Source organism: Ammospiza nelsoni, chromosome 6 (assembly GCF_027579445.1).
Source record: "Ammospiza nelsoni isolate bAmmNel1 chromosome 6, bAmmNel1.pri, whole genome shotgun sequence".
In the NCBI taxonomy this organism is placed as follows: domain Eukaryota; kingdom Metazoa; phylum Chordata; class Aves; order Passeriformes; family Passerellidae; genus Ammospiza; species Ammospiza nelsoni.
The window spans coordinates 38,133,453-38,147,295 of NC_080638.1; the positions used below are offsets into that span (position 1 = coordinate 38,133,453).

General features: G+C 33.7%; 1 protein-coding gene across 2 annotated transcripts in view; it reads left to right on the forward strand.

Moving 5' to 3' along the window:
- Positions 1–11,936, forward strand: part of ARHGAP5 (Rho GTPase activating protein 5) — a 47,051-nt gene extending 35,115 nt beyond the window's left edge. Inside the window, exons 5-8 of one of the 2 annotated variants that reach the window (XM_059475099.1) lie at positions 1,081–1,158; positions 2,104–2,235; positions 3,781–3,886; positions 8,130–11,936. In XM_059475099.1, coding sequence (XP_059331082.1) covers positions 1,081–1,158; positions 2,104–2,235; positions 3,781–3,886; positions 8,130–8,460 — 647 coding nt within the window. In that variant the 3' untranslated portion in view covers positions 8,461–11,936. The remainder of the gene's footprint in view (positions 1–1,080; positions 1,159–2,103; positions 2,236–3,780; positions 3,887–8,129) is intronic. The other variant, XM_059475100.1, reaches the window with a different exon arrangement.
- Positions 11,937–13,843: the final 1,907 nt, after the last annotated feature.

Consider the following 13,843-nt stretch of genomic DNA (forward strand, 5'->3'; position numbering starts at 1 on the left):
AGCCAAGAGATTTCATAAAACTTTGAGACCAGTGAATTTTTAATAAACTCATGTATGCAATGTAGTGTTAACAAGATCTAGTATATAGGTAATTTTGCACCCATAAAGGTAACTTGAATTAAGGAACTATAAATTGTTTATATTGCTCAATAGGTTCTAAATTAAAAAACAAAAATATCTTTGGTAATGGTGTGTTTATCAGGATGGTCTCTTTCATTCTGTGAGTAGCTGTGGGGAAAAAAAGACAGCAATGTGGTAGGAAGCATAATCATTGGAGTGGAGTGTGTGTGTGTGCATAATTAAGGTGGACTGTTCAATGTTTACCTTGAAAGTCTGGTGGAATTACGATGACTCTAATGTGTGGTAAAACAAAGTAATAATAGAAGCTTGGGAAACATCTGCTTCCTAACACCTTTCTCCTTTTCCCTGACCCCTTAAAGAAAGACTTGTAAAAGATGGGATAATTTACCTTAGCTAGGAAGTGAGGAGAAATAGATTCAAAGTTTATAAAATATAAATGGTAAAAGGGAAAGCATGTTGGAAGATTAAGTTCTTGTCATATACAGGAGTGTGTTACACCATGAAATTAAAAGATCAGGATTCAGTTACAAACGCCTGGGTCTTTTTTACCCTGCAGAATATTTTTAGTGTGTTGTTGCTTGCCATAATAAATTGTTAAGCCCAAACTGTGAAGACAGTTTTTAAAAACATAAGTGTTGGGGTACCACAAAATTTAGCTTTGTGATTATTAAAAAAATGGTGCAAATAACAACAGTCTAATAGAGATCAGTAAGAGAATAATTTTGGCTGCATTATTCAACAAATGTCTGCATCAGAGTCTTGTTATCCTCCAGTGTAATTTCCCTTGATTCATGTTAATGGAATGATGGACTCAATAGACAACTGACAGTTTGTGTTTTGGTATTCCTATATTGCTATAATGGTTTATTTGTTAACTTTTTAGGCACTTAAGAAATGTATTCCTACTTTTGATTCTGAATTAGTAGTTACACCTGGTTCTGCTTTGCTTTATAGTATACAAACCTGCTTTTTAATATTTGTTTTTCCTCCTCTTCTAAGGATTATGTACTGAAGGCCTGTACCGTGTTAGTGGGAATAAAACAGATCAAGACAACATTCAAAAACAGTTTGATCAAGGTAATCAGAGATTTTATTATTTAAACCTAAAACAGAGCATGAATTCTCCAAGGATTTGTCACAGTGCAATATGAAAGGATTGCACATAGCACTGTGTCCTTAATGGTCTGGTGGGTTGTATTGGTATAGTCCAGGATATTACCAGTGAATTCCAAGGATAGGAGGGGAATGTTGTTGCCGTTGGCTTCAATGCTGTTAAAATACTATCTAGCTGGTATTTGAAGGTTTGAAAGAGTTGAAGTGCAATCTTAGCTGCTCCTTGTGTTAACAGCTCATCAGCCCTAGGTATTAAGGCATTCACTCCTGCTTCTTATGCCCCACAAACAGTAATTCTTTAGTGAAAGCTGTCTTGAATAACATGCATTAACAGTTAAGTCTGAATAATTTCTAATACAGCCTTTGTCATTGTAGAATATAATGAAATGTGATTGCTAGTTTGGACTGTTCACTTTGATGTGTTTATATTTTAAAATGAAAATATTTATTATAAGTTCTTGAATGTTAATCATGAAGTTGAGTCTGTGAAAAATTGTAAAATATCTCCTAGGTGTTACGGAAAAGAAATGTGCTATTTCTTTATGCTTTGCTGTTTAGCAGCATTTTGGGAAATAGAATTTATAACTCCTTACTGGGAAAAATAGATTAATCAGAAGCCAGTTAATGACAAATACAAAATCATTCAAGTCTTCATGGAGAATTAGACAACTTTATTTTTCTGATCTTCTACTGTTTTGTAATGCTGTCAGATTTTTTTTATATTTGATTTTTTATGGGTTGGTGTGATAGCAGCTTCTCAATAGGTTCACCTTTTCCTTCCTTATTTAATAATCATTTAGCAGAATTTTAGTTTTCAATGTTTTGAATAAATTGTATTCATAAAGTATTATAAGGAATGATAACAGTAGGTTTTACTTACACTGCTATTTTTTAAATTTTGTTTTGCAGATCATAATATCAGTCTAGAATCAATGGGAGTAACAGTGAATGCTGTGGCTGGGGCTCTGAAAGCTTTTTTTGCAGATCTGCCAGATCCATTAGTTCCTTACTCTTTGCATCAAGAGTTGTTAGAAACATCAAGTAAGCAATTAACAACCTTTTCTTGGTTTAATTGTGTTATTTCCATTGCCCTTCTTCCAATTTTTACTTCATTGTAAGTTGAAAGGACTATCTGCATGGAATAGTTTTTTAAATTCCTTAGACACACGTATTTTTTAATATTCTTTAAAATTAGAAGAACTATATATGATGAGAGGAATGTAATACACTTATTTTTCAAAATAAGAAAATTTAATTCAGAGACATCTACTTTTTTCTATTTCTTGTTAAGTGATAAAAATGATGAAAGCTCTTGGAGCAGCTTTGCAGTTTTTAATGGGAAAAACTCCTTGAATTAATGAGTTCTTACATTCAAAGTAGACTTTAAAAATCAGACACATCTATGGGATATTATGGTAATTCTCTAATTCACTTTGATTTTTTTCAAAATCTTTTGGAACTCTTGTAAAATGCTTAGTTTTGTTTGCCTTTGCCTTACAAACGTTTTTCAGACATTGCATAGTATTCCTGTCTTTGAAATCAGTGTCTCCTATTGAAGCACTGGTGTAAGCCTAAGGCTTGGGCCTGGACTTGATTAATATATAGCCCATTAGAAATTTTGTATTTTCTGCTGATATCTGTAAATAGCTATTTCTGGTATTACTGCTATGCTTTTCAGGCACATTGTGCTTGTTTAATGTAGTTACTTTGGTTTTATCTTTTCTTAAATGTGTAATAGTTAAATTTCAGTCAAAACATAAAATAACTTAGAATGTAAGTATAATTACTATTTTAAAATGCCATTAATACTGCTCTAAACTTATATTTGGGATATACTGGACTGTATTTAACATTTTTTCTATGCCATTAGGATAGATCAAAGTTCTTTTTAGCAATGCAGTCAGGTAATAGAGGGGAACTTATATTCCTTTTTACGATATGAATCATCATTGATTGGAAGCATATTCTGCAGAATGTATGGATCCACAGCATTAGTTGCTGGTTTTTTAAAATAAAATTGTTGGTTTATTTCATATTTCTTTCCTACTTGTTGGCTATTTCCTGTTTGAAGCATGAATAATGTCCTTTGGGCCTGTAAAGAATCCCTGTTCTTTAGGCAGCATATTTAAAATAGCTGCACCAGCCCTATTTGTAATTTTTTTATTATTTGAATAACTGAATTTTAAGGATATTCTAACCTCATGTGAATGTCTTTCTGTCACGATATTTTGCAAGCAGAGAGAACTCTAACAAGAAATGACCCTGTCACATTGTAATTTTACAAGCCAGCAGTAAGCTAGTCAAGTAATTATTTGCTGAACAGAGATAAATAATTCTGCTAAAATTCAGAAAAATATTTTTGTGCTTAGTTAAACTTGCAGTGGGTGTACTTATTAGTGTGCTTAGAGTAACCAGGACAAACTGTATAATAAAAAAGCTACTCTATGGAAATAGGAATTTTATTAAATATTTTCTCACTTGATATTTCTCTTTGTGTTACCTGTACCATTATGCTAGGAAAAAACTTAGCAACACTTTATTCAGTATGTTTCTAGATGTGTCAGAAAATGTCACTTATTTCTATAGAAATCATGGATAAGACAGAACGGCTACACGAGCTAAAAGAGATTGTGAAGAAATTCCACCCAGTGAACTATGATGTCTTCAGATACATAATAACACATCTAAACAGGTTTAGTATTTTTCAATTTTTGCTTAAGCTGTAACAGTTGCAAAAAAGATTGTCTTTTTAACAATGAATTATCTACTAGAATTGAAAAAAAGAAAAAAGAAAATGAGGAGTTACAGTTGATTATTAAAGCCTTATAGGTTTGTTTCTCACATATTTTTAACATGTATTTATCTGGCATCATTGCTACTATAAAGTTATAAGAATGCTGTACATAATAAAAGCTTGATATAGATATAATAACTATGCACCTAATTATAACTATTACAGACCCTCTCCCCCAGGAAGTAATACCTATTAACATTATAAACTAATCTAGGTTTAAGGAATCTGAATCATTAGGCCTAAATACCCTCTTCCCCTCTCCCTCTTTCCCCCTCCTGCCAAAACAGGGCTAGCTTAAATCAAAATCTATAATATAGAGCCCAAACCCTGTGCTGAATAGATAAATGTACAACAAAGCTGTAAGTAACAGTAAACTGGTTACACTTGCTTCTTAAATTTTGCTTCTTGCATGAAATTTAATGTTTTTATATTTCAAAGTTATTTCCATATTTACTTTAAAATAGTATTAATAGATGTGTATCACATCATAATCTGCGCCTTGACATGTAGAATATTGTCATAAAAAAGAGAGAAAAAGAGCAGCTTACCTGTGCTTCTTATTCAGCTAAAATGAAATTATTCTCTGAAATCCACAGAATGAGATAAAGCTATATTATTGTTGAGGTTATAAGGGATCTTTGGAGATTGTTTTGTTCAACCCCATTGCTTTGACAGAGTCCGTTGCAACAGATTGGCCAGGATGGTGTCCAGTTAGGTTTTCGGTATCTCCGAGAAGTTAGACTCCAATCTCTCAGAACAGCATGTTTCTGTGCTCATTCATCCTTACAATAATAAGTGTTTTATTATGCTAAGATAATTTTTTGTGGATGTTTGTGTCTGTTGCCTTTTGTCCTGTCACTGAGCACCACTCAGAAGAGTCTCAATTCATCTTCTTTATAACCAATGATAAGACTTCCCCTGGCTAAACAATCTTAACATTCTCAGCTTTTCCTCATCTGAGGGATCTTTGATCTCTTAATAATCTTCTTCCTAGTGTCCCTTCATTGGGCTCATTCCAGTGTGTTTAAATGTCTGTTGTGCTGGAGAGTCAGAGCTGGATCCCAGACTCCAGATGTGGCCTTTGGAGTGCTGAGAAGAGGGGAAAGATCAGCTCCCTAGAGCTGCTGGCAGCACTCCTAATGCAGCCTAGGGTGCTGTTGGCTGCCCTTCCACAGGGTCACCTGGCTGACTCCTGCTCAGTTTGTTGTCCATCAGGACTTTCTTGTCTCTCTGTGCAATGTTACTTTTCAGCCCAGCAATTTTGTGTATTAACACATATATAATAAGCTTTTCATGACATTTAATTGTTCTGGACTACTGTTTGTGTGTTTGTGTTTTTGCAGGTATTTGTAAAGATCTAAATGAGCTTGTAGTACAGGGGTAGAAATAAGAACCTTTAACTTTCCTACTTTGTCAACAGGGAGAATGTAGGTACTCTCTATTTGCACTTTTCACAGAATGTGTAAGATTTTGGAATTTAGGTGCCTACTTTTACACTTCTCTCCTTCATATGTTCAGCTTGCTTAACCTTTATGAAGTTGTCCATTTTCCTTGTCAGGGAAATTGGATCAAATTTTCTATTGTACTCTTCTCCAATACAAATTCAGCCCTAAAATAGATAAAACCATATCAGTGAACTGATCCCCACATTACAAAACTTCAGGATGTGCTTGCAAGTATCTTAAAGTAAAACTAAACATCTCAGACTTGACACAGTTATTACTTACCTAAAAACTTCTTAATCAACCTGATAGAAATTTTTGTGGAAGAATGGCAGTCTTGGAACTGTCAAAATCTTCATCTGGTCATTGGTGTAGCACACACAGCTGAATGTACAATGTCAAGTACCTGGATTGCTGCAAGTACAAGAACTAAACATAATTTTAGAAATTCCTGAGTAATTCTAATATCTACAAACAAATGAAACATATTAATCATGGAATTTACTGGAGAACATAAGTGATGTAAATGGAACTTTCTGGTCTGGTCCTTGCTCTATTAATGATGCATGATTTACATTGCAGGTTGCTAGTAACAAAATGATCTTTTCTTAAAGAAAGCTGTCATTTTTTGTCTCATTTGCAGTGTCAGGTAGTTGCATTCCATTCAGCAAGAAATCTGCTGGGATGTAAGCAATTGTGTATGTAGAAAGAGGTGGATACAGCTGTGTACAGAATCTTAAAGGCAACTTGTAGCTAAATTCTTGACAGTATTTATTTTTAAGAGACTAATTTGTGGTAAAATACTGCTGGTATATAATTAAAATGGAAATGTTTGCCAAATGAATTGTTCATTTGATGAGGTAAAGCAGTCTTCTACATGATGAAAGAGCTCTCATCACAAGTTAATGTTTTAGATGCTTTGTTTTTGCATCCTACGTAATTACAGTAAAATATGTACTATTGTTGTATAGTTAGTAATGATTGGTGATTTATATTATTTTGGTGTGTCCACAAGCACAAGACCTGGTTGTTGAAACAAAAAATACAAGTATTATCCACATAGTATGAGACCAGTATGAGAATTTAATAAATGGAAACAGTGAGATGAATTTTTCTTTAGTGTTATAAACACCTTTCTGAGCATTTCAGGTAATTGTGGTTAATTAACTGTAAGCAGAAGTGAGCTTTTAAAACAAGATAGCGTTGTATTGACATTGGGCTTTTTGATACTTAGTTGTGTTTTATACACGTTCTTTGGTAACAAGACCCTTCCTACATAAGGACCTCGATGGCATAATATGCTTCTGAGGTCTGGGAAGATACCAGTGGGCAGCTTTTAAGGTCTGATCAGAGAGGGTTTACAGTCTGAAGTTCCTGAGACTTGGCAGTGGAGGAAGTGGGCGGGATCAAGAGAGGCATGTCATTTTTAATCGTGAGTGAACATGGAAGGTAAATGAGCACTAGCTGAGCACACAGAAGAAGATTCTAAAGTAGTTAGAGAAAATTTGGTAGGAGACCAACATACGGGCTTGGTAGGGTTTTGCTTACTCTTAGAAAGTACAGAGGTAAAGTTGAAGCACAGGAGGGGATGCAGTTGATTGTTCTTTTTGTTTAATCTGGTTGTGAATGAACCATTTTTGGGGAAAAGGTGCAATGCCTTTCTTTTTTTTTTCTCACATCTATTACTTCCTTTATTTAGTCTGATGATTGTGAGGGTACAGCATGTTAATGCTAAGCAAAATGAAGTTTACATTGATTCTTTGATCTGTAAATAAATTTAAAATATAAGTTTTTTAGCAAAGAGGTTATGAATTTTACTGACACTCAGAAATAGTTTGGTCCAAAGGACATTTGGATACTTAGTCAAAGCAGATTGAGAGGCAGTATTTGTATATCTTCACACTATTTTTTGTACTTTATCTTTACCATTATACATGCATTGTAAATGAGTGGAAATAATTTCTTATAGTGTTACTTCTAGTGTTTACTATGACTTTCACAGCTCTTTTGTCTATGGACTACAGCCAGCTGTCAGAAATTCTTGTGGGCTGCTCTTGTTAATCATCAAAATTCTAACTGACACGTTTCTGAAGTTTTATTTTCTGTCAGTTTCTACATGACAATTGTAGCTCCGCTACCTTCATGATATCTACTGTAATATAGGAAATGCACGTTCCCAGCTGAATGCAGACCTTAGGTGTTTGCCAGATGTACTAACACACGATTTTTCATGGATCTCTCAGTAATTGCTTTCAGATAAAATTGTGATGTCAGTTTAGAATACAGAATATTTTAGAAAACAAAATACCCTGGCCCTTTCTAGCCTATTGCTGTGGAAAGGATTTTGTTTTTCTGAGTAGGTATTTCCTTGTAGATGATAAATTTGATAACAGGATGGCTTTTTATCCTTTGAAGGTTTTTGGTTTTTGTTTGGTAATAGTATTGCAATAATGAATTTAGATAATAAGTGAAGAACCTGTTTCAGTTTGTTTATTATTGTCAGTTCAAAATACTAGTGGAATGTTGAATTTCTTTCTTGGTTAAAAGCTCAATCAGATTTATACTAGTTAACTATCCAAATCTGGAAATGACATGGTTTCTATATTTTCCTCTGCATAATCGCATAAAATATTCAAGAATATTTCTACTTGACTGCATACTGGTTTTAACTCACTCTGTGTGTATCATTCTCATTTCAGGGTTAGTCAGCAATATAAGACCAACTATATGACTGCTGATAACTTATCGATTTGTTTCTGGCCTACTTTGATGAGACCCGATTTTGAAAACAGAGAGTTTCTTTCCACCACCAAAATCCACCAATCAGTTATAGAGACCTTCATTCAACAATGTCAGTTTTTCTTTTACAACGGGGAGATTGTAGAAGCACCCAACCCAGTGGCCTGTCAGCCACCACCTTCCAACCCAGTGCAGATGGTGGAACCCATGGTACCCCTGCAGCTGCCGCCCCCGCTGCAGCCCCAGCTGATCCAGTCGCAGTTACCAGCAGACCCTCTGGGCATTATATAGAGATGGTGATTGCAGGCAGCCTGGCGCTGGACAGTAGAGACAAGCTATAGACATGCATGTTTCAGGATACAGTAATGTACTTCATATTTATGGAAAATAATTCCCATCCAGCTGATTGGACATCTTTTTTGTTATATCCCGTACTGTGTTCCTCATTTGTACACGCTGCAGATAAAAACTATGTGAGAAGCATGACTGGAGAGGTTTAATTTTTAAAAGCAAAAATAGCTATAAAGTACAAAGCTGCTGCTGCATGATACCTTATTGCAATCACTATATCATTCCTGTGACGGTTTGTCACAATATATTGTGAATAAAAATTTTTCTATAGAAATTAAATGATTTAAAAAAATTACATTTATGAAACATTCAGTGCTTACAGCCTGCTTTATGGCTGGTTTTTGTTATTTAACATGCTATTTTTGGCAATTTTATTCACATTCAAGCATTCTGTGTAAACAACTAAAGCCCAGCTATAGTTTATTTTGTAATCTCCTGGCTACTTATGTGACTTTATGCTTAGGGTGGTTTATGGAAGAATGCAAAATGCACTGTTGAGAATTTTACGATCCCTCACCATCCATCTTTACATATAAGTAAACCTGTGGACAGTTTAAGGGTGGGTGAACTTGCTTATTATTTCTTACAGCACAATACCAAGGACATGCTTGTTGTAAAAGTGAGTTTCAAATATTGTACAAAAATTTTGATGTTGCCTACTTATTTCTTTATGTTCCATTACTGAACTAAACATTTTGTAAAACTGTTAATTCTGTAAACAGCTGCATGTTTAAAAGATCATTGATGGTCTTGTAAACTTAATCTAATATATTTTAGATATTTTAATTTTTCCCTCTTGGGAATACATGTAGTGTTTAGAAAATAGTTCATGACATTTTCATATAAGGTTATATAACTTTTCATACATAAACATGACTTTTGTTGTAGTAAAATTCTCTAAACCAAACAATGTTTTAATCTAGGACTTCAATTAATCTATTCTTTAAATCTATTTTTATGTGACCCTCTAAAGATATACAAAAATGCATTGCTAATACATGGCAATAAATACTTTGGGTACTGACAATTAACCTCTTTGGAGTGTGTATATATAAAATCACATAAAATTGTATTCATATTTTTTCCTGTGGTATGTTGTACTAAAATTTCAAATGACTTTTTTTTTTTTTCACCGTATTTTTAAATTATCTTTTTTTCATTTATTTTACTTTTATATTGGTACAAATTTTGCTGTAAAAGAATGCTGCTTAATTTAAACAAATCTTTTTGGTTAAATATTTTGATAGTGGTAAATTAGAAGGTTACAAATTGTAGCAAAGGGGAGACCATAGATAAACACTACCTGTGAGACTTTTCGTAGCAGCTTTTTTCTTTCATGCTCAAAATGTACCTTTTTAGGTCTGCAAAGAAGAAAGTTTTGGCTCATTCAGCTGCTAGAATGTTTTGTGTAGTTTAAAAACAAAGCTTTATGATGGTCACTGTTGTAATCTTCACTTATAACAAGATTTAAGATCGTCTTGTATGTATTATAGTAAATAGATGATTTTGAGAATTAAGGCTTTTATTTAGAGATTGATTTGCTCCATTTTCCCAAAATAAAATTTGCCTTTCCCACTTATGTCCTAGGTATTGTACTTCCACTGACTTGGATTATCATTCTAGATTACTAAGATACCATAAACCTGGCTGCTCTTTGAAGTACATGTATATTATAAATTATCTTGATATCGTGTTATATTCTTGCAAGTAATTATCTTTTTTAAGAAAACAAACAAAAAAGAAAAGTCAACCCTATTCCTACTGCAAAGCACACAGGAATGAATAGTACAATAAAGTCTGTCCTGTAAATTGTAGTATTCCTAACTTGTTCTACTTTACCTGTTGTCTATCTAGCTTTTATTTATAGTTTTCAGTCTAATCTTGGCATGTTTAGCAAAGAAAATGAAACTTCAAGAGTTTTATAAACTATTTCTAGGTTGCTAAAGAATTTATTTTTCTACTGTATATGGCGTAGACAAAGCATCACCTGTACAGGAAACAAGTCTATTTCTAATAGAAGTAAGCTTAAGAATAAATGCCAGTCATATCCATATTTAAAAATTCCATCTATAAAGTATCTCCAGTCTTTGTAATGTGAATTGCATTTTAAATTTTCTATAAATTCCAAGGTTTTTGCCATAATATTTAACTAATCTTTGGATACTAATTTTTAGAATAATTTACATTCCATTTCATTATGAACTTTCATGTTGAACTTTTGATCAGCAGTATTTGCAGTTCCATTTCTTTATGTATGATGTTGTGGCTAAATGGCTAAATCACCATTATTTTTAGGAATCTTAACACTTCCATTCAGCCAAATATGAAAGGGTTATTATATTTACTGGATAAACATAGAGAAATAATAAAGCATGGCATGTGGTGCCTGCTTGTCACATGGAAGAGTCCCTGCACACTGTTTGCATTATGGAACTGTTGTGTGCAGGAATGTGGACATGTGTGTATGTGTAATATATACACTTGGAGTTTTTTATCTGTTTGTGTGTTTATGCAGACATGCATGCACATACACCCACATAGTAAAGTTTTTAAAATATGCTGGGAAATTAAACTGTGGTTATTAAAGATTTTTAATAGAGCTTTCTCAATTATTATTTTTATTAGTGCTATAAAATGAGGAAGCATGTTATTATATCCAAGTTCCTCATACTTTGGCTCATGTAGACCCTTCTAGTTTTAATGAAAATCCAAATAATAATAACTATATTTTTTAATGTGAGCATTTTTACCATAATATCTATCTTGATAAAGATACAAATGTATATTACTTTGATTGAGCCATCTCAGTGACACTTTATGGAGTAGTTTCTTTTTTTTTATGTTATAGAATGGTATAGACATACTGCATTGCATTGTCTTTCACTGTTTTAGCAATTCTAAAATCCCAGACCTGAGTTACAAAAGTGCCATTTTAAGTAATGCTTTAACAGGTTGTTTCAAAAATCTCTACCCTTCATGATCTTGTGGAATTTGAACTCATATAGTGTAAATAGATCGCAGATGTCAACTTAAGTGAAAAGAAACTTTGTTGTTGTTATATGTTTTCTCCTTTATTTGAATCCTGGTTGCTAGGAATTTATAGGTATGTTTATTTTTAGTTACTAGAGTTAGCTTCTCATATTTATGATAAACATAGAAAAACTATCAATTGGAGATTTAAAAACAGGCCATAGTTTATGTGCTTCTTTCATTTTTTTCAGTAATTGTGATGCTGTTTGTTAACTGCAAAAATTGCACACATTTAAAAAAATTTCAAGTAAAAATTTTGTTCTTTGTTTATAATGTAATCTTTTATTGCTACATCAGGAGAATACTGCAGTGAAATAAGTATCAGTGAAGCTTATTCTGTATAAAAGATGCAACGAATAAAATACTAAGATGCTTACTGTGTATAATGTTCAGTTTAGTTGCCTACTAAATTGTTAAAGGCAAAAGCACTCTATTTTTCACAGACACAAAAATGAAATTTAGCACAAAATCTTGCTAAAGTAAGAGTACAGTGTACGTTTAAGTTTCTCTTGGGTGGGAGGCTGTCTCTCATGGGTCTCTTAAATCTATTTTTCCTGTGGAATTTTTAAACCTGAAGTAAAAACTCTGGGCTTTTAAGGTCAGCTTTAAGTCATCAGAGTTGTACATTATTGGTCATAATTCTGCTAACGATATGGGATGAACACAGTTTTGATAGTAGTATTGCTCTTAGTTCTCATGTTCGCAGTGTCTGTGCTTACTTAGTTTTTTTCAGAACATCTTGAGTCATATGGCTGGTGCAGAAATAACTGCAAAACCTTCCTTACGGTCTTCAAATCTGAACATGGTTCAGGTTTTATTACACACACACACAGACACAGAGTAATGCATTCAGATAGGAGCACTTTAACCTCAAGTGGGATTCATCTTACGTAATTTCCTCAGTGTGCAAATCTCAGTTATTTAGATTGCTTTATCAAAAAACAGCTCTACTGAATCTGACTGAAATATAATGCACTGTTCAGACTCCAGTTTCTGATGAGTAGCTGTCCCAGAGAACCAAAGTGTAACATCAGTGGTCACTTGTGTCAGATTCAGTCCTTCAGCTAATTCATGGTTTCCATGGAATCAGAAAAGGATGAAGTTAATCTGTCATCATTAGTGAACTGAACACTTCCTGCCTTCCTTACTGACGATTTCTTTCCTAAGTGTGTAGCTAGTGCATCTCATGGCTGTTTCCCATATGTTTCTTGTCTTCCTTACAGAATACAATGCATGTGTGTTTAGAGCTGACATTTTGTTGTTGAACTGAGTGTCATTGATGCCCAGCAGACAACATAGTGCTTTTATGTTGCAGAAAAGAGTTTAGTGTATTTGATCAGTAATAATTTGACCATTACTAGTTTTTTGTTTGTTGTGATTTAGAAAATATAAATGAAATTGTTTCACTGAGTGCCTGCAATATAGCAGCTGTGGGTTTTTTTCCGTTTCACAGCGTGATAACAAAAAGACTGTTGTTGCTTCTACTATAGTTTTAGAAAGGGTGGAAAGGAGATGCTGTAGTGACTCTAGCTAATAGCTGCATGTCAGTGCTTCAGGGTTAGTTGCAATGACTTGCCAAGTACCTCTGGCTGCTTATGTGACTGACCAATTTCTGTAGTGTAGCTTTAGCTTATATTTTTCCAGAAATTATGGTATCACAATCTATCTGTTCTTGCAGATCTTTCTGCTTCACAACTCAAGAAGTGATGGGAGGGCAAAGTGGCTGTCCTCATCAATTTCTGGAGTTCTCAGCTTTTCCACTGGTGAGAATTGCCAGGGGCTCCTAAATTGCTTTTGCAGTGTTTTACTAAAGTAGTAAGCATGGAGTAATAGTTTTGAATTAACTGACACTGAATGCAATCAGTTAATGAAGCATGTAGAAAAAACCCAGGTTGCACTATCAAAGTGCAGGTGTTACGGTCTCCCCTTGAAGGCTCCATTCTCAGTCCTCGACAGTGTGACCTGAATCTGCAGTAACAGCCTTTGGTCACATGGATCCCATGCTAGTTGGGAATGAAGAAGACATCAAGAAACCTCAAAAAAAACCCCAAACCCAACAAAACAACTTGGAGCAGCTGTCTCTGAAAATATTTAGATTAAATTACTAAACATAGAGTATAGTAAATAAAATAAATATGGGGAATTAAATGTCTGTGGTTGATTATTGAAATATGTATGTATGTATGCATGCTTTTTAACTTAGTAAAGAAGTGGATGTTGATGCAGGGGTTTTAACAGTAAAGGCGGTCAGCCTGCTACAGGTAAATATTGGTTATAACTCAGATGTAGAGTT